The sequence below is a fragment of the Plodia interpunctella genome, chromosome 21 (genome assembly GCF_027563975.2).
Source record: "Plodia interpunctella isolate USDA-ARS_2022_Savannah chromosome 21, ilPloInte3.2, whole genome shotgun sequence".
In the NCBI taxonomy this organism is placed as follows: domain Eukaryota; kingdom Metazoa; phylum Arthropoda; class Insecta; order Lepidoptera; family Pyralidae; genus Plodia; species Plodia interpunctella.
Window position 1 is genome coordinate 1,866,213 of NC_071314.1, and position 22,548 is coordinate 1,888,760.

General features: G+C 35.0%; 2 protein-coding genes across 2 annotated transcripts; both read left to right on the forward strand.

The window, feature by feature from the left end:
• Nucleotides 1-2,312: 2,312 nt before the first annotated feature.
• Nucleotides 2,313-8,365, forward strand: LOC128679209 (uncharacterized). Its single transcript, XM_053761289.2, has 10 exons — nt 2,313-2,576; nt 2,758-2,805; nt 3,364-3,451; nt 3,758-3,986; nt 4,296-4,357; nt 4,889-5,020; nt 5,207-5,462; nt 6,801-6,905; nt 7,354-7,499; nt 7,750-8,365. Exons 1-10 carry the CDS (start codon nt 2,437-2,439, stop codon nt 8,065-8,067), a joined length of 1,524 nt encoding a protein of 507 aa, XP_053617264.1. The 5' UTR covers nt 2,313-2,436; the 3' UTR covers nt 8,068-8,365.
• Nucleotides 8,366-18,449: 10,084 nt separating this feature from the next.
• On the forward strand, nt 18,450-22,533 carry LOC128679467 (uncharacterized). Its single transcript, XM_053761748.2, has 6 exons — nt 18,450-18,758; nt 19,091-19,138; nt 19,741-19,828; nt 19,961-20,198; nt 21,581-21,642; nt 22,375-22,533. The coding sequence occupies exons 1-6, from the start codon at nt 18,619-18,621 to the stop codon at nt 22,531-22,533; spliced, it is 735 nt and encodes a 244-aa protein (XP_053617723.1). The 5' UTR covers nt 18,450-18,618.
• The last annotated feature ends 15 nt before the right edge of the window (nt 22,534-22,548 follow it).

Below are 22,548 nucleotides of genomic sequence, written 5' to 3' on the forward strand. Positions count from 1 at the left end.
CCATTTCATATTAAATATTTTTATTTTTTTGAACATTTGCTAGTCTACTTGAAAAAAAAAAGAATGACGATAAAAAAATCTTCTCTACTTATAACGCACCATTTTACCGCGGCTTCATCCGTTTGTATAACATTATAGGGGAATTGATTTTTGAAAAACATTGTAGCCGACATATAACGTATTCGAACGGAATATTCATTCAAATCAGTCCAGCGGGTTTAGCCGTGAAAGCGGAACAGACAGATAGATAGATAGACAGACAGACAGACAGACTTTCGCCTTTTATAATATTAATATAGATACATTTATAATGTTAATCTTGTCTACACAATTGGTTTTGGGTCATTGAAAAGATTTTGATTAACTATATTTAGCATTGGATGTTATTTAAACGGTCAGCACCTAACGACCTAACTAAAGCATTACTTTTAGTGTATTTTTTTATCATTTTAGTGTTTTTTTCTGATAATTAACAAAACAAATTATGATTTGTAAAAAAATAAATACTATATAATCCTTACATATTATAAAGCAAAGCTCTCTGCCGCGTCATAAACGATAAACTCAAAAACCAGTGCACGGATGTTCATGCGGTTTTCGCCAATAGATAGTGTGGTTCCTGAGGAAGGATTAGGTGTATAATTTATTGTCTTTACCCGAACGATGACGGACACTCATTATTGTGGAGATAAAATAAACACTACATACAGATGTATAAGTACGTTATAAATTTTTAGAAGTTATAATTATAATTTAATAGTAATTTTCTTATACACAGGTGATTTTTTATACATTGGCATTATTTTATCTACATTCTCTGTCCATAGTGCTGTACAACTTTTCGTAGGAAGGAAGCAACCATAAAATCGAGAAAAAAAATCAGATGTTGATCCATACATTTTCCACAAATTAGGTATGTATTAAATTTAGTATACAACACCTGTTTTTTTTTTACGATTTCGGCGTACTCCCTTTCGAAAAGTCGTTCAGAACCATGAGCATGTAGATAAAACAATGCCAATGTATAATAAATAAAAATAAAAAAATAAAATAAAAAGTAAAAATTTAAAAAAAAAGCCTTTATTTATCCATTTCCCAGTTGTTTTATCTTATATAATAGTGTTAGTCTAAAGTTTTAGTTAATATTATTCGTATTTACTCCTATGTTATATTTTAATATGATTTAATAGATCTTATTTATTTTATTTAATTATTAAATAATTTTATTTAATAAATAAAATAAATAAATCAATATATTAGGACAAATCACACAGATTGAGCTAGCCCCAAAGTAAGTTCAAGACTTGTGTTATGGGATACTAACTCAACGATACTATATTATATAACAAATACACATATAGATGAACATCCAAGACCCGGGCCAATCAGAAAAATATCAGAAATACCGGGGATCGAACCCGGGACCTCTCGGTTCAGTGGCAAGAACCTTACCACTGCGCCACCGAGGTCGTCTATTTTTTATTAGTTTCTTGTTATTTTTTACATTTACAGTTTCTTTTGTTTTTGTATTAAGTAATTATTTTATGATGTTAGTGTGTTAGTTCACTGAGAATGGATCCCTCTTGGGTATAGGCCTCCTGCAGTCTACACCATTCCTCTCTATCTTGGGCCTAACGCAACCAATCTTTTCCTGCTCCGTCTACAATGTCGTCTGACCAACGAGTTTTAGGCTTCCCTGGGTTCCTTCTTGAATGCCAATGTATAAAAAGACAATATTTTTTTTAGTAGACTAGCAAACGAGTCCATTTTGGGTGTAACCATCTTTAATATTTGAATAAAAATGGCCACTAACAAAATCACTAAATGTATTTTTAATATTTCGAATTAAAAACAAATGTTTCAAATGGAAATGCCTAGTGTTGTTGCAATGTCGATGATTAATCTGCTTGTGTAATCATTCGATTTTATACCCACATTTAACAATGAAAAGGTATGTAATTTGTTAAAAACATTTGAAAAAATATGATAGAATCCTACAAATATTATAAATTCTAAAGCTTGTGAGGATGTATGTTTTGTTACTCTTTCACGCAAAATCTACTGGATCGATTGTTATGAAATTTGGTAAACGGGTGGAACACAAGTTGAAATAACACATAAGGCACTTGTTAAATCTGAAATTTTCACGGGAGCGAAGCCCCGCTAGTATCTCATAATTATGTTTAATCACAAAAATAGTAATTGTGCAAAACTATCGATATAGTTACTACAAATCGATATCAAAATATGTTAGGTAGATACCTACAGACTAAAGCTATTACGTCACAACTCTATACCCGATTGGAATTTGTTTATATTTTCATGATTGTGTCGCCAATAAAAGTTTTCTGTGTTATTTTCTTGCTACCATTATCGACGTTATCTTCTATCAACTAAATTTAGTTTGTTCACTATCGGGACAGTTTTGCATCCAGCATGTCTTTGGTCAGTGCCATCGCTGCCCTGCCAGACGAAAACTACGATCCTATCGATTTTATATATGTCTTGACTGCGGTATTCGGGACAATATTTGTGGTGGGGCCGCTTCTAGTACCACGCGATCATGAAGATCGACGGTGAGTATTCAAATGCGAATACATTATGCCAGCACACTTTTATGCCGACGCTTGCAATAGCCAGTTAAATATAATGGATGAAGTGAAAGGAATCTTTTATGAATGAAAATATACCCGTCTGTCCTTTGAGACATAACTATAACTACATTTTCTCCTCAAAGACTCATCTTGTTTGTTTCAGATTAATCAGAATTTGTATTATGGAGACCGCATTTTGCATGTATATAGCGTAAGTATATTGTGTTATTTAAAAGCGGCATAGCGGTTGAAATCCTTTTTCACAACTCATCTAATACTCATCAGAAATCCGTGGAAGAACGAATACCATTGACATACTTAGCTTTAGAAGTGGTAGTGGTGCAGGGGACAGTGTCGGGAAATAGGTTTTAAAAAGGCGCATATCCATCCATAAGGAGGGCTGACGAATGCAGAACACCATGTGAAGTGGAGAAGAAAAAATAGAAAAGTGGTACCTGGGCTCCTATGCATATCACGAGAAAGAGAATTACTGATTTTGAAGCTGCCAAAGTCAAAGCTTATATTCAGAAACAGTCGTTCCCGGGAATTTTTCTCAAAGAGCTACAAAAGACTGGCATTTCGGAACGACCACCGCTGAGAAGAAATGCCGAAAGAAACTCATTTAAACAGTATTTGAATCTTAAGATGAGAGAGAATCAGTGATAAAGTTGTGTTAAGGGTTTTGTTTATATTTCTCTCAAGACTCGGCATATTTAAAAAATAAACTACTTATTTCTACTAATAATGCATTATACCGTTATGATTGCAGATGGATCACGGTGTACACGGCACAATTGCGTCCAGTCACCGGTCTAACCTTCAAGAACACAAGTCTCGCATGGATGAGTTACGGCTGGGTATGTAGCTTGCAAATGTTTTTAATTTTATTTTTTAGGCTTATATAATTATAGGTCGGTAAGAACCTTTGTTGGTGAACCTTTGTTGGTGGAACTAAAATCGTTGAAGTCTGTTGCTTATGAGTATATTCTTTAGTTTTATGGCCTTTACACACGATGGACTTATGCGCTGGGAACAGTGAAACAAATCAGCTCTCAGAATAGCACAGAAACAATTTTGATGGTTAATTTGTGAAGTTGTTGTACTGGTCTAACTAGCGGCATTTTCATCACAAGTTGCTAATATTTCCATTCAATTGTTTTCAGGGCAATGGCCCAAACGTGGAGGCATTCTCAATTCCAGCGACCACGACCACTACAACGACAACAACCACCACAACGACAACCTCGACGACCTCCACTACAACTACAACGACAACGACGACAACGACCACGACGACAACAACCACGACAACAACCGAGACTACGACTTCTACCACCATCACAACCACCACCTTTACTACTACAACGGCAACAGAAGAACCTGAACCGTATTGTAAGTAAGACTTTATAGTACCGTGTGTATAATTTTTGATTTATTAATATTATATTATTCACATAGGTAGTTAAATTTGTTGAAGCTTAAAATTATTAGAGATGCACACACCCTATATGCATGTATTATATCCATCATATGCATTTATTGATTGTATATACTAATTCTAGGTATTAACACAAAATGCAAACTATATATATATAAATAGTAAAAATCGTGTATTATAAGTTAAATATAGCATTAATTCTATGTGAAAACTAAACTGTAAAAACTGTACATTTAAGTACATATAATTTAAACTTTCCGCAGATTTCAAAATTCATGAAAAACTCCCAGGCACTGTTGAAAACCAAACGACAAACTTCAAAGTTGTGAGTATGAAATGCTTGTCCACTGTTATAATTTCAGTAAAAAAAACAAACCATTCCAATCAAATAAAACAAACAACAGAGACAATTAAAATATTTGCTCTTAAAATGCTTTTAAGCTCAGATCTCCTAAAATACATGAATGTAAGTGTCATTATAATCATATGCGTGCTATGCGTATAAAATATGGTTAACTTTCTAGGGTTAGAGACTATCTCCTCTGCAGTGTTTTAGTCAGAATAATATGCCTACAACATTATTATTACCCGACTGCAAAGGAAGGCTATTGTTTTTCGCGCGTATCTTGTATGTAGGTATGTAATATTCTTTATTACCTAATAGGTATCTCCAAATCCGCTGAACGGATAATGTTATTGAGGTATTGTCACATTCGTCTTAACTGCCCGAGTGTTCTTATACTAGTTGACGTTTAAAAAAAACATGGCGGCTGTGCAACGACAAAAAAAAGATTATAATTATTATTTTTACTATTTATATCGACTTAAACATTAAAAGTTGTTCTTTTTTTGTCAGCCTCCAAACAAGGTCAGTGAGACTAAAAAAATGACACACAGAATAGTATTTAGACAGAGAAGATTTTGCGACCAAGTGTGTTTCAAAGTATTTTTAAGAAGGGATTTTAGCCAGCCGTTACCACATTATCAGGTTAGTTTTACAGTTAACCTGGCTTAGCTGCTATTACTAGTATTTATACTGAGAAGATTTTGCGACCAAGTCTGTTTCAAAGTATTTTTAAGAAGGGATTTTAACATAGTGAGGTAATAAGATTATACCTAACACTGCTTTATAACCACATAAAACTATATTATAATAATGTGTAATTAATTTTAGGTACATGTTGATCCTACATGGACTTATTTAAAACATATGCCTTCGCGGGCCTATTTCTATTTGAACAACTTAAGACTAACAGATGATAAGTGGAGAACCTTTTGGATAGAATGGACTAGCGATCCGGTCGCCCAGACCACTGAGGTGACCGTGGGCAGGCAGGGTGAGCCGCCTTTTGGGAGACTAACAAATGCATTTTTAGCTGTCGGTGAAGTTGATTTTCAGTCAACTTGCCATAGTGAAGTGCAGCTGATAAGTAAGTATATTAACAACTAGCTGATATGCCCGTGACTTCGTTCGCATGGCTAAACAATGTTTGGTGAGGTGTCAAAATTACAAAGCGTAACGATACCTACACATACAAAAGATCATCAAACTGAAAAATTATATTTCGTAAAGTTTAGCTGGATCATTATGACTCTTCTTTAGGTGTTCCAAATTTTCGATTTTTATACGTCAACAGGAGGAAATGCTCATCAGGCTCTCATCATTCTATATTTCCTGTAGTTCAGCTGTACCATCATGAGTATGTTGCCCAGGATTAATAGCTATATAACAAAAGTTTCATTCAAATCGGCTCAATGGTTCCGAAGGTTAGCGTGTACACGCTAATCAGACATACATACAAACAGATATTTTTTTTTTCAAATTCTTATTCTTATTCTCTTACTAAGTACAACTCTATCGCCTAATTTTGTTTTTATGTAAATTTATTCAATGTACAGTTTTTTTTTTCTACTGTTTTATTATATATATATAAATTTATTGTGTTCGCTGGGCCGTAAATTCGCGGCGAACAACTAGTAAATTAAATTCTAATCGAATCTTTCGCAGTCGGTCGGTACGATCTATCTCTCTATTATGAGCGCTCTTTCAGTCTCTTTCACATCCAATTCAATTGTCAATTGGGTGGATTTCTTCTCCACTTGGCATTGTCTTCAGCATCCATAATTATCTTACTATCAGCACGCATATCCTTATTGCCATCATCAAGGCAGCTCTTTTTGGGTTTGTCCCAACTTCTAGAACAAACCAGAAGTGGTATGGTAATACATTTATATCCTACATAATTTTCCAGTGCAGGCAAAACGTGGCCACACTTAAGATATGGGGTGTGCTGTGATGGGCCACCTTATTAAAATTACATTATCTTTAGTTAAATATGTACAGTAATATAGAATAAGTTGTACTAACACGATGGATCTTGGTTGTCTGAATAAATAATATTTCAAAAATTAAGTTGGTGAGGTATTAGAAATCCCGCAGCATCTACGACATCAGGTGCAATTGAACACAACCTATCAATATCCTATTGATTGATGCCATTCACATGGTCGAAATTCGATAACTCTTTTGAAAGTTAGTGACAACTTGAATATCCTGCAAGGAAAATTCAGCACTTGATGCATATTGACATGTCTCGTATCTATCTTAACCTCAAAATGAAAATCGTTACAGCTTTTCATAGAAACAAATGAATTATAAAATAACCTTATACAAAATAACAAATAGAAGTATTTCGGACCAAGTATAACGGCACTAAACCTTACTAAATAATGACTTGTAGATTTAATTTATTATCTCGAAATTGCAGGCGGTCTTGAAGTAGGACCAAGATTTTCGAACATCGGTGGTTATGGCTTGCGAAGAAAGAATGAGAGACCAAAGCAATTGAAAGAAATATTAAAGAAATACACAGGTGAGATTGTACGTCTATTTTAGAATAGAAACTATCGATAGTCTCTTACCAGCAGCCTTATGACATGAGGGACTATCTCAGAGGACCAATTGGGTGCCCTTTGATTCGTTTAAAATTATTGTTTCTGATTTCATTTCGTCAAACCTTATTGGCCTAAACTTACAACGCACAATTATTACCTAGTGTGATTTTTCTGCACTTTTATAATTTAGCTTTATAATTGTTAGCTACAATTTTAGAATCTCTATTGTCAGACATCCTAAAATAGTTTGGATTTTTTTTCTTTACACTTAACAGTAACCTACAGTAATGAAGTATAAACTGACTGAATAACAAAGCACAGAAGCATGTCACACGACAGCGCAGTCGACGACATGTTGCTCGTCAGTTCTATCCGCTAATATTATTATATCGATGACCTTGTGTGAATATTTAATTTTTTTTTCAGATGTGTTAAACGTGACAGCTTCATACAAATACTACGTCGCAAGAGAAGAACCCATTCAAATCGGCGTGTTCTTGGGCAGACACGTATGGAGAGAATTCTTCGTTGCACTCTGTTCAGAACAATATGAACAGGAGCCACGTATTTTGGTAAGGAGGCGTGTGTTTAGAGTATGATTTTGAAAAAAAAAAGTGTTGGTTTCGCGGGTCTAGCAGTTTAGGCTCACTGATTGAGGCGCGAAAACAAAATGGCGGCCACTAGAATCCTGAAGATAGAAAAATAAAAGTACAAATTTAATATTGAAGTACACTTGATAGATAAAAGATTTCCACTCGCATTTCAATCAATCAATCATTTATTTGTCAAACATGTCAATGACACATAATTATTTTTTTACAGATACATATCGGTGAAATTTATGGCACGTATTGCACTATATCCAAGAACGGGACGCTTGCAGTTCGCGAACGGTGTGATAATTTACAATGGCGGAGAAACACCTACCTTCAGTTTTGGATTTGGCACAATAAAGGAAAGATATCCGTCAAATCTGGATATGACGATCCTAACCATTACGCGTCATTCTTGTCCTGGCGCGACCCACAGCCTTTTAAAGTGAAACTTTTCGCTGTTCGCACCGTAGTTGCGGAACAAATCCCTATGGAAATTGTAGACCAAAAAGTAATCAATTTTATGCAGGACTATGGTCTTGAATGAGAATTAATAGAATTATGTTTTGTCTTTTTACTTGTAGTGCGTTATCTCCGTGGGCAACAATAAAACTTTATTTTTATTTTAGTCAATTAGATTAGAAGTCAATTTACTTTTCAACTAACAGGCAGGTAGTAGCTATCTTGTTGTTAATTTTATAGAAGCCATACCATCAAGCCATGAAGGTTTGAGCTGATTTTTATTTATCCATTAAAATACTAATTACCTATTTACTTAGCTTTAATAATTAATTATAATGTACTTATTAAGTGAATACAATTACATCAATAAAATGTTGGACAAATTTGGTGCAAATTTTATTGCAAATACAACATCAGGTTTTTATTGTACAGACTGGCTACGTACAGATTGTGTACAAGTACGTACCGACAATAGACGTCGTCCCACGCAGATGCATTGCCCATTTATAAATTAGATTTCGATCAATCCTGCGATGAAAATGAGACAATAAAGTGTTAGTACTATGTCGACCGGAGGGGAGATTAGCCATCCTAAAATCAATAATCTTTAAACCTTTACTCGCGTAAAGGAATAGTGTCTCAAAATATCAGAGCGGCTTTACTTTTCACTTCTCATCAACAAAAACTTGTAAGTAGACTGAATTAAGAAACCACATTTTGGTGAACATAAAGACGTAACGGAACAAAACAAGGCAGTCTCTTTGATCGCCCTTTACGAGCTACTAATTAGCCTACATTCAGCCGCAACGATTGGCCTACAAAGAGCTTCCAAACATTTGCTGCACTCTTATTGAGGACAACTCATTTAATACTATTTTATAATAATCAAAGAAGGAATTTACTTCTTTTTTGGGTGTGTTTTTATATTTTTTTTGTATAAGCTGTCAAAATTACTTTGATTATGTAAGTAAAATTATATAGTATTTGTTGCACCAAAAACGAGATATTATTATGATTTTGAACAGGGCTAATAGAAATATGTACAAATAGGCAGCCTTCAAAAGGGTAAAGGCGTCCTTATACTTTGAAAATGATAATAAAAAAAGAAAATTATATTTCATTACGACTTTATAGTTTTCAGTTTTAAACACCGGCAAGTGCTACGCGTAAATTCGGCTCGATAAATAATTAATGTGCCGCAAGATATTTGCAGAGCAATAATAAATAATATCGAATATAGTGACATTGACGAGAGTAACGAAAAACATTCAAGCGTTGTTGTGGAGTGGCTTCAAATTACAGAGTTTATCTCAGCATTATATGGACCTAATCAGCTTAACGAATGTTGTGTACAAATAGTTACCTTTTGTTTAATTCTTTGTTATATTTTATAATATAAAATAAATAAACACGTATAGGGAAAACTGTATAATTCCTTCATGGGCTCTCGTGCTAGGTACAGGGTGATTTCTTATACATTGGCATTATATATCTACATGCTCAGTCGATGGTACTGAACAACTTTTCGTATGGAAGCAACCTTGAAAACGCGAAAAAAAACATCTGCTGATCCATACATTTTCCACAACTTGGGTTACTTAATTAATTTTGTATAGAACAGCTGATTTTTTTTCGCATTTTCGCTGTTACTCCCATACTAAAAGTTGTTCAGAACCATGGACTGAACATGTCCCTACACAAAATACTGCCAATGTATAAAAAGTCCCCCTGTATAATTAAAATCTACTTTACTTATTTAAGCGTTACTGGTCCAGTGGTTACGAACTGTCCTAGGTTCGAATCCTACTGTCACATGAGTTTGTATAGCTACCAAAATTAATGTACAGCAGTTTTTATAGACCACTGCATTCTTGCTTCTGGTGAAAGAAAACTTCGTAAGGAAACCTGCACTCTGGTTGACAGTTTAAGTTACCATGTTCAAGTCTGTAGGTTCTAGTCGTAAAAGTCATATCAGATTTCTTTAGGCGACTTGAATAAAATCTAATATACTTGGTAATAAAACCACATTTTTAAACAAATATAAGCAAAGTATATTTCAGCATTAAGAAGCATATTTAAGAAGCAGTGGTGGTGTAATGGTTAAGACGCCCGCCTGTGGATCGAAAGGTCCCAGGTTCGAATCCTACTCGTGCCACAATCTGACTCATGTATAGAAGTTTTTATCGACCCCCACTTGCTTCCGGTGAATGAAAAACATCGTGAGGAAACCTGCACACTTGTTGACTATTAACTTGTGTTGTGAAATGGAAAAGGCAATGGCAAACCACTCCATTAATAATGCCAAGAAAGTTGTTACGTGTGTTTCCGTCCATGTAATGACCACGACCCTCAGCCATGAGGAATACGACTATGAAGAAGAATATTTCAGCAACAAGACGACATGTTTATAATTTTAAATAGAGTAACATCTTATTCTAATTGACAATAGTCGTGCAGGATTACAGACAAGGTAAAAGTAGATTCAAAAATAAAACCTATAACAAAATCTGACACCAGTGATAGCAATAACACACTCGTCATGAAGAAGTCAAATGGCTCTCCCACAATACATAAACATTATGCGACCGAAGACACTGCACTAAATGTAGTGCAGTGTCTTCGGTCGCATAATGATACTATCAAATAAAGATACCTGAATAAATCTACATACAGTCCTACACTCACATATTGTGGAACGGGGAAGTGTGACTATACTATAGACAGAATTATTTATTATAGGTACTGAAACATAGTTGAAATTTTAAAAAAAATCGTACCTTTCCTAATGCCATGGTTATAAAATATCGATTCCTTCTATTTTAGCTCGATTTAACATCGGGATATCAACATAGAAATGTTCAAATTTTAATTGCAAATATGTCTTGAAATAGTTGCTACATCTTCTTTTAACGAGAATCATCAAAAGTTAGGTTAAAATTATAAGTAAAAAAGAGATTTTAGTACGTCGCCGCGAGGAAGGGTTCCAAGAAGGCTGTATTATCCCTCTGCACTGCGATAGCACACCTCTGTGCAAGGAAACTGCCCGTCCTTGGATCGTCGTCCGATACGTCGCGAAAGCGTGCTGAAATCTGAGCCATAATGTTTTTGCTTCTGCCCAAAGGCTGGCCAGCCAGGGTCTCGACCACAAAAATATGGTTGGAAGACTAATCTCCGTATTTCCTGCGTTTCGCAACTTCTGTCGCCGCCGCTGCCACGCCAAATCCAAATGTCCATCGTCCAAATATCGAAATGACAACGAGTTATTTCTTTAAATATTGTCATTTTGACCAAATCTTGCCGTCCAAATAATTATTTTGCTTATTTATTGTATTATTTATATTTATTTATATTCGTGATAATGGTCAGCAATTTAAATTATTTATTTGAATTGCTGACCAACGATCACGAATTTTTGCGTAGTAAATTATTATGATTTTACCCGAGCAAAGCCTAGTCCACTAATATTTTATACAATTAAAATACCTTGCCCGTTCCCCTATTGTTGTAAATACATGATTAATTTCGAACAGAGTTGGTTCTTAGAGTTTTTCGACCGCTGCGGTCGCGCTGTCCTTACCATCCGCCAATTTTCTTGAGGAAGGAATAATTGCCAATATCAATCAATTTACATTAACGCAGTACTTACAGATTAATTATTTTGAAGTCAAATGATAAGACTAACTTCGTAACTGTACCTGTAACTTAGTAACTGACGACTTTGTTAAAACTTTAAAATATTAATGATAGCGCGGCCGCGGCTGTAGAAACGCCATAAATAAACGCTAGAGAAGGCATTTATTTGTTGAATGCGAAAACTGTAGCCGTATCTACGTCACAGTTTAATTAAAAGGTTCAGAAACCCTCCACCGTTAGCAGGGGAATATTGTCCAACTTGGAATCTGAATATACCTTTAACAAATACTTTAAACTTACGTATTACGTAGAATAAAGTTTAGCTGTTGAACTCCTTGGTCTGTACTGTCATCTCTTTCAATTTTATCGAGTGTGTTCTCGCTAAAACTGGCGTCAGACTTTATTCAGGCATCTGACACGAGTATTACGACTACCTAATGACTTCTATTGAAATGTAACATACACATTAGTGAGCTAAACTGTCGACCAGTGTGCAAGTTGAAATGCACAATATTTTGTAATTCTTATGCTGTACATGTTTGCAAATAAATTAATTACAAATAAAGTTTAAACACGATGATTTCCTTCAGCGGAAGCAAGTTGTAGTGTATGAAAAGTACTACCTACACATGAGTCAGATTTATAAACCTACATTAAACCGGCACGTAAACTATGGCTAGCTTTTGCCCGCGTCTTCGTCGATAGGTACATTATATAATAATAATAATATTGTATAACTAATTAATGTTTACAAAATGATTGTTAATCTCACGGACCAATACCAAATCATCCCGAACTGATCCCGTGGGAAATCAACGCGAGTGGAGCCGCGTGGAAAAGTTAGTAGTGAACAAATGTCGAAAAAAAAACTATATTTCGCATCACGCACATAAAGTATAGCTGCAAATATTTGTCTCGAATTTCACTTGTCAGGGGTTCTTTGATTTATTCGAGACAGGCCAATAGTCCAATTTATGACCAACCTTTGGAACACAGGACACAGGAACAGAGGCAAAGCTTTTAAGGAGCGTGCGAAATTAGTACTTACAAATTAAGTAGTAGGGCTGGCTTAGGAGATTTAAATAAAATAAACAAAACGTTTATTAGATTTACGCTTCCGAATCTATTTGATGTTTTTAGACTATCTATTTACACTTAAAACAATTTAAAATTCGTCAAAACAAACATGCCAGCCGTTGCCAAACCTCAGGTACTGGCCGAGCGCGCGTGAACCGGTTTTATCCAGTTGCGGCGCAAACGGGACGCAGCGGCTAGTAGACACACAGATGTGCTGCGTGCTTGTAGTAGTTAGTGACTATCTAGCCGAATTTATTATTTAGACATTTAGTTCGATATTTGGAAGGAAGCTCGCCTTTTTTTAAATCACTTTTGTTCAAAGTGTATCGGATAATTTTGATATTTATTTTCTATAACATTTAATACATATGTAACTATCTATTATTAGCCTAGGTTAAGAGTCTGTTACATTCATCATCACGTGTTAGCTGAAAATCAGCTGTTACCCTTCTGGGTAACATACAGCTGAGCTGTAGCCTTTTTGTTTCTTTATGGCACAATGTAATTGTTAGTTTTATGTATTTTAGTTTGTATTTTCTTTGTCTGTAATTGTGTTAAACAGTAACAATAAAAATAATTATCTATTTGTCTAGTGTATCTACGAAAACACAGTTATATGATGCTTTGTCTCTAGTGCGATTCCCTACTCCTGTGCTTTAGACGTGGGTGGCTTATTTATTGTTTTGGGCATATTTGTGCCGAGGTTGGTACCTCTGTTTTCTAGTACCTACCGTATAAGTAATGGCGGTAGTTAAATTGTGTTCTTACTAAGTAGTTCTGACTGTAGTCATGTCAATTTTTTATTTTTTAATTGATCACTTTCATTAATAACATATTTAACTATTTGATTCTTCTCATTAAATTATATTCAAATGAATTTCGACTCCAATAATCGTGATAACACACCACGGTTACACAAGCTCCAAATTTCATGGAACTAATAGGTACCTACACTGTACCGTACAACGAAGTACCTACTAATTCCATGCCATTCTTTTTTTGTTTTTGACATTAGAAAAAAGTATCTGATTTAACCGGGGCACCTGACCGGGGTACCTTTCAAAATGCATGAATTAGACTAGTTGGAAGTAGCTTCTGCTTGCTGTCATGTAGGGGTACGAAATGACCCGTAAAAAATATTAACAATATGTATTAGTAATGAACATGCAAAGAAGCAAAATGAAAGAACTGACACGCTGTACCGGAGGGAGATTAGGCGAGTGATGAGTCAGAGTTTGGTATAAGACAAGACAGGTGCTTTACGGATCAGGAGGTTTTGGAAGCTAAACGTCCTTGGGTGCACTGGAGTGGTCCTATCTTAAGGCTGGACCACAACGATTTCAATCAATACATGTTTAGATTGTGAATTTTCAATTATTTTTCCCGACGATATCTCTCCATACTTCAAACTACGAGTATATGTGTTCGAAATTTCACGATGTTTAGTTGAGCAGATGAAGCGTGAAGAGGTAACAAACAAACTTACTTTTGCATTAGTTAGTTAAGATTTTTGACAAAATCGGCTCTGTAGTTTGTATGGGAGTTATATTATTTAAAAACAGATCGCGAGAACTAAAGTAAAAAATGTAATTTTGACATTTTCCAATTAGTTTTCAAATTAAACGTCTCCCTGTCCGAAATAACTAAGGATTTTCCTTTAACACTGTACTATAGTGTCCGCTATTCCGACCCTTGGTTACAAATGTTACAAATCATCGAGAGCACGGAGCTCAAGCTGAGAAGCCACATTTACATTGCCATTGATGCCGTTGATGTACGAATTCCAGGATTTACAAACTGCCTTTACACAATGACTTTTATGTACTAAATGGGAGAATAGAACCTTATAATAGAAGGATTCTTAAGATTTTAAAAAGGAAACTTCACTTCAGAAAATTTAATCATACTCTAAGCTAAATCTTTTTTCAACAATTTGATTTTTGTATAAAAAAATTAATAAAGCTGATTACACTGAAGCTAAATTAGTAGTAGTTTGCTTCATTCGGACATGGTCAAAGAGTGCGATAGCCTTGCAAACAAAACATACTTTAGATTAAAGTATTAATTTGATTGTACTACTACTAGCTGTTCGCCACGAACTTACACCTCGCGAACATATTAAATTTTTGATGAGAGTTGCCACATGAACTTAAAAGTACTATCGACAGATCCAGAAGGTATGTTACCTTCAAAATTCCATCAAAATCAGACCAACGTTTCGAAAGTTACCGCGTTACAAACATACATATATACTTACATATATACAAGGATACATATTGTGTACCGTTGTATTTAGCTAAATAAATAAATAAATAATAAATACACAGAAAATTTATTTTTGCCCCGAGTAGATTTGTATTAGTAGACCTCGCTTGCTTCGCTCAATCGGTCAACAAGTAATTATATCTTCTACAAGTAAGAAGACGAATTCGTTTTCGAGTGGGAATCACCCATTCTTTTCTGATATTCTGTGCCATATTTCATTAATGAGACACTTGCCACCTATGCTCCAACATCCAAGAGTCTCAACGGCTTTAGGCACAATGTAGAAGTGATTTGAGGGAAGGAGCCACTTGGAGCAAATCTCACCGAGTGAGATTATAAAAAAATGTCTCAGTTTCACAGTATCGATGAATTCCGGTAATATTTAGTTTGCCAAGCAACATGGCGGCTGCTATGCGCGCTTTGGATGGGACACATTTGAATAATAGGACTTTACTTCTGTAACTATCATTCTGTGTCACTCGCATGTCACATACCGCACTCAGAAATGTATACCCGAAATAACTGTATATCCCGTATATAACATGCTTAGAGTTCCCTTGATGATAATTTAATATAATTTTGAACATACCGAGTATACTTATACAATTTTCGCTCCCGTGGGAATTTCGAGATAAAATATACAATCATGGATAATGTACATTTCTAATGGTGAAAGAATTTTTGTAATCGGTTCGGCAGATTCCGAGATTACCCGCATCAAACATGCAAACTCACAAACAAATCTAAAAATCACCATCACCCGAATAGGTAGGTAATACACAAGAAATTGTCCCGCCTTATTTCAAGAAAACAATCTGCTTGGCTTATATGGAAATTTTATATGTAATGTGTAGACAGAAAAATTTAATCGTTCGTTTCGTTCATATACAAGAAAGAGAAACAAACAGACATATTATTAAGTATCAGAATTTTCGTAATTTTATAACAAGCACATATCTGTTTTCTTTCACAAATGCCGTAACACAAAGAAAGAAAAATAGACTTTTCCCACAAATTCGTTGGAAGTTTGGGGGAAAATAGTGGCAGGCAATAACGAACAATATTAGCTACGAATAGTAACAATGATGAACGGGAGGTTGGTAATGGCGGTCGATATTGATAAAAATATAAATTATAAGGGATACAGAAGATGACGTACGTAGTTAAAGACACCTCAAACGGTCATAAAAAGAACAGCCTGCGACCGGCGATTTGATCACTTTGCCACATTTTTTCATTTCTGTTAACCATATACACGCCAGGAAAAGTTGTGTCAGGTTGATAGTGTTATACTTATATTTTTACCGAACTGGCCCGTCCTGGCTTCGCTCATTCGTCACCATTGGCTTTGTCGCCACGTTGTGAGGATAAATTGGAAAAATAATCCCAATTGTCACCAGTTGTAACTACTGGCTTTCTCACCAATGAGACAAATGAGAAAAATGAAAAAAATGAGAACAATGAGTAAAACATACTTTTGAGGCTTTTTTATATAATATACTAGCATCTCGCACCGGCTTCGCTCGAGTAAAACCATTATGAATTATACATTTAAACCTACCTCTGGAATCACAATATTTACCTACAAAAAAACGTATTAAAATCCATTGTGTACTCAATCAATCCATTAGATAAGCATAGACACATACAATAGGGACAGACAGGTAGCGGTAAGTGACTTTGTTTTATACTATTTAGTTATAACATAAGGATAATTGATTAACTTTTCTGTTCTCTCGCTAATGTGTCCAAAGGGTTGGCAAAAACTCGACGCCACCTAATTGAATGTGTAATTGAATTACCTAGAAAAGGGTGCAAAGTTAGCACTGCGGTCTATTACACATTGGACCTAAGTAATTCGACCTCATCCAAGGTTCCAGGCCCATTCGATTGTCCATCAAAACCTGGTAGCCAACTGAGTATTTAAAATATATCTTACTTACCTAACTGCATACAATTTAATTTTGAAGGTCTAATCGTTACGTCGTGCTCTGCGGCGGAGCCACCATTTTAAAAACATATCAATCCAACATTATGGAAAAGTATCCCTTCTTTTCTCACTCTCCTAGGTAAATTTGAAAATAGACACGCCGGCTACTATCGTTGAACTCAGGCAGATGCCGACACAAATGAATGAACACAATTCTTCTGAATGGAAGGAAATATAAATATTTTAAAGTATTAATGACAATTTTTGTATTTATTTGGATCATTACCCCAATCTAAAGCTCTAGATAGTAAATTATCTCTGCCAGGGTAAATTACACAGTACTCGAATCACTACATTATTAGCGGTATTGCAGTACTTGCCATAATTTTCGTCGATGCGAATCTGTTAAAAAACGTAAGAAGAATTGAGAATGAAATATTAAAAATAAAAAATAATAATAATTTATTTTATTTTTATTCATGTCTGATTGTTTCAACTTTTAATTACTCATTAATTACTCTCAAACTCATAAACTCATAAATAAATAGATACAATTTTTTTATGTATTATTTAATAGGGAGGGCCAATGAGAATAAACGTTCCTGTTGACACACAAGGGAGTCAAGAGGACGATAAATATCGGAAAATATTAAATAGATACATTCTGGTACATACTTTTCAAAAAGATTTTCAAATCCTACATCATTATTTAGCTCGAAAAGGATTCTTGAAAATAGGTATGACAATTATTACAAAACGATGTATTATTTTATAACAAGAGATTACAAATATACGATTATATACGACATCTTGCCTATACCTTCGCCTTAACTGCCATAAAAAAAATCTTCAACTTCCCACAAAACAGTTTGTTTACCGAAGTTGTACCAGTAGCGCCATCTGCGCCGAGCTTCGCGTAATATTCCCCTATTAAAAAACAATATTTGTTTTTTTAGTAACGCGTTCATGAGTCCTATTTTACGAACCTTTTTAAATTAAAATTAAAAGCATAATGGCCACTAGTAATATTAAACATGTTTTTTTTTATATTGAAAATTTAAAAATTATTATTTCGAATTAGATATGATAGTGATGCAGCAAGCAACGTTGATGATCACACCGACGATATTCATTAAAATGCAGATGTCAATGTTACAAAGAGAATCATTTCAGTAGAAAGTTTTATAGTTTTCTAATACAATGTGCTTAGTCATAGTTGACTAAACGGATTTTGGTGGCCACCGTTTTCGATTTAGTTAACTGTGACTGCAATAAAACTATATTACATTCTAATTATTTACCTAGTATTGTATAATTTGTCAAAAACTTTTTATTTTTCGCTACGAAATAAAATGTAAGTATTGATTAAAATGTGATGGCGCACGAAACAAATAAACAGTTCATAGAGAAATAGACAGAAATAATATTTTATTTTATATTATTTTATATATTATAATTGTTTTAAACTGTCGATAGTTTAGCAACGATCAATATAAATCGATGTGAAAATGTTCTGGATTGTAGACAATTATTTGAACTATCGACATGATGGCGCAACTCTATAGCGATTAGGATTTGTTATTTTTACATTCTTGTATCGCCATTTGCAGTTTTCAATGTACCTCATTTGCGTATAAATTAAGAATTATCTAACATCGATGTCACCTTCTCAACGACCAACTTAGTTTGTTCTACGTGTTCATTCACTATCGGTATACTTTTGCTTTCAGCATGTCTTTAACTAGTGCCATCGCTGCCCTGCCAGACGAAAACTACAATCCTATCCACTTTATATATGTTTTAACTGCGGTATTCGGGACAATATTTGTGGTGGGGCCGCTTCTAGTACCACACAATGTCGAAAACCGACGGTGAGTATTAAAAACGAAATATTTTTAGCTCCAATCCTAAGTACTAAGTTTATATATACATATACTAAAAGTTTTTTGTAAGTATATATTTAATATTATAAACATGAATATTGAATAGTTTTGATATAACAACTTTCGAGGAACACATCAAAGGTAACGTAAGCGGCCTAAATCAATTTAACATACAAACTATATTTAAAAAATCCTAGTTCCATTTCAATACTTTTTAAAGTGTAATTTACACTCGGGTTTTTAGTTCTTGTAAATTTTTATTCATAATAGAGATAAAAAGGTGCTCTTTTTTTCACACAGACTCATCTTGTTTGTTTTAGATTAATCCGAATTAGCATTATGGAGACCGCATTTTGTATGTATATAGCGTAAGCATATTTTTCTATATACTATGTTTTATTTAAAATCCTACTATGGACATACTTAGCTCAGCTCGTGGTACAGTGGGGCACGTGTAGAACTGATGGTACTTGTGGTAAAAAGGTTTTAGCGCTGGCGGACCCTTGGCTTCGACGCTTACGAGCTATAGATACAACCGGGAAGACTCAAATGACACAGAGAATTAATGATTCAGTAAATTATTCTTTGTTTTTTTTTTTAAGTTTCCCAACCTTCCAAAATAAAACAACTATTTCCTTTTGATTTGTTATGTTATGATTCATCATCATATCGAGTGTGTTATTGTTAACACTGGTGTCAGATTTTATCCAAGTCGCCAAAAGGCATCAAAAGCTGGTAGGCGCGCAATGGCAGGTAGTCGCATACACACAACGGAACGAAACTGTCAACCAGTGTTCAACCATGTTTTCCTTTACCGGAAGCAAGCGGTGGTCTATGAAAACTACTATATATGAATCAGTTTGGTATACAAACTCATATGGCGCGAGTAGGATACGTGCCTGAGACCTTTCGATCCACAGGCGGGGTCTTAACCATTACACCACCACCGCTTCAAATGTTATGATTGCAGGTGGGTCACGGTGTACACGGCACAAATGCACCCGGTCTCTGGTGTAACCTTCAAGAATACAACTCTCGCGTGGATGAGCTACGGCTGGGTGTGTAGCTTGCAAAGATTTTTTTCCAATTTATTTTTTTTTTGGTAATCAAATAGTACCTAGTATAACAAATCCATTTAAGCATAATCCGTTCATTATAATTTACTAATATTTCCATGCAATTGTTTTCAGGGCAACGGCCCAAACGTGGAGGGATTCTCAATTCCAGCGACCACGACCACTACAACGACAACAACCACCACAACGACGACCTCGACGACCTCCACTACAACTACAACGACAACGACGACAACGACCTCGACTACTACTACTACTACCACAATTACCACCTCCACTACCACCACCACCACAACCTCCACCTCTAGTTTCACTACAGGAACTACACAGACTGAAGAACCAGAACCTTATTGTAAGTGAATTTTCTTTTGTGTAAATCGCCTTGTATCTGAAATGTTACACTTTTTTTTCTTTATATAATCCCTTCTTACCTTCGTCCTTTATGCGTACCTGCTTACCTTCCTTTACTTTCCAAAATCATTGAGTATTTTGTCAACAATAGTGTAGTTGACAAGGTCAGAGAATTGTAGAAAGTATGTATAATCTAGATAAAATAGACATATTTAGGATCATTACGATAGTTCATTACTATAACAATGTAGCTGAATCATTTTACGAATAAATAAATAAAATAAATAAATAAATATATTAGGACAAATCACACAGATTTAGCTAGCCCCAAAGTAAGTTCGAGACTTGTGTTATGGGATACTAACTCAACGATACTATATTTTACAAATAGATACATATATAAATAAACATCCAAGATCCGGGCCAATCAGAAAAATATCATTTTCCATCATGACTCGACCGGGGATCGAACCCGGGACCTCTCGGTTCAGTGGCAAGAACTTTACCACTGCGCCACCGAGGTCGTCAAGAACGAAGATTTAATGTTGGTTGGAAAGTCCGTTTTTAAAATACTTATATGTAATTATAAAAACCAATTCAATCATCAATTAATTTTGTAACAACTTTTATTAAGAAGTCATTGCCATAAACGTAATATTTAGAGCTAGTTCAGACATGGCGGATTCCGCGCAGATGCAAATCGCGCGGTTCTAAACGCAAGTGTTCAGACAGGCGCGGATGTACATGCGGTTAATCGTTTTGTTAGAATATTCTGCACATTGGATGTTCCACAAAGCAGGTCTTTTTTCCACCTCATCGATGAATAGCTCGGTGTCGAAGCGATCCATTGTCACCGTCCGATACGCGCGGCTTCCGCGGAGCAACTGAACGCCCTCTAGGTACGTCAAGTAAATAAAACCGAGCGGCGACCGCGCGAATTCATTTTCTAGCGGTTGAGTGGCGGGAGCCGCGCGGATTGTCAATCCGTGCGGACAGGTATGAACGATTTGTAAGGCGCTAATGTAATTAGGATCCGCGCGGTTCAACCGCGCTGTTTGAAACCGCGCGGAATCCGCCGTGTCTGAACTATCTCTTAATGTAGCTGTCACAGCTATCGAATCAACACAACTTTTGATGCCACGTCGATATTTCGCCGTAACAGCATGTATGATTATTAATAAGTTAATTTAATAAGTGATTATACAATTAGTTGCTTGGATATTTATTAGTTGATTTTTATAATTAACTATAAATAAGTATAGATATACAAAGTGATATTTATTAACACAAAATGCAATACCTAACAAAATATAGTACAAAACGTGTAATTATATGTAAAATATGCCATTAAATTCATACATACATTGACTTTAATTTTCGCAGATTTCAAAATTCATGAAAAACTCCCAGGCACTGTTGAAAACCAAACGACTAACTTCAAAGTTGTGAGTATGGAAATGCTTGTCGACTGTAATAATTTCAGTAAAAAATTAATCGTTGTAATCGCTCCATTAGATTCAACTTCACCCACTTTCGTAAACAAGCTTGTGTAACCCTTAGGAAAAGAAAACTGCCTAGTTACCACGAAACAAGCAAACACGTAGCCCGATACTAACGTGCTCATGCTGTCACTTTTTCCCATATCCTGTACGCATCGTGTAAAACAAAGAGGGAAAGTGTGGACGCAATGACGTGCTACGTGACTTGTGTTTCATTGTAATAGCCCTCCAATTAGTATAAACAAGTCGTGAATTTTGTTACTTTTTTTTCGCTGTTTTTTGATTAGGTACCTATTTGTGAGAGAATAATTTATTAGATAATTTATAATATGTTCTTCCAATTGGTTCCTTTAACTACCCGCACGCTTGTTTACCCATTAATCTATTTAAGAAAACATTTTGAATAATATAATTCATACACGATTAGGGCCTGTTTCACCACTATCTGATAATGTTTTTATTATAACCTGACTGATGAAACTAACTGCTAAATAAAAAAAAATATTTGCCTGTTAACCCAATCCAAAGTGAAACATTAGTTTTAACGCTATCTTTTCGATTTGTAACATATGCACTATCAGATACTTGATCAGCAAGGGGTGAATCAAGCTATTGTAAAACTATTTTTTTTAAACTATTTACATCGATTTATAACGGACCCTGTGGTTTTTTTGTCAGCCTCCAAACAAGGTCAGTGAAACTAAAAAAATGACACACAGAATAGTATTTAGACAGAGAAGATTTTGCAACCAAGTGTGTTTCAAAGTATTTTTAAGAAGGGATTTTAGCCAGCCGTTACCACATTATCAGGTTAGTTTTACAGTTACCCTGGCTTAGCTGCTATTACTAGTA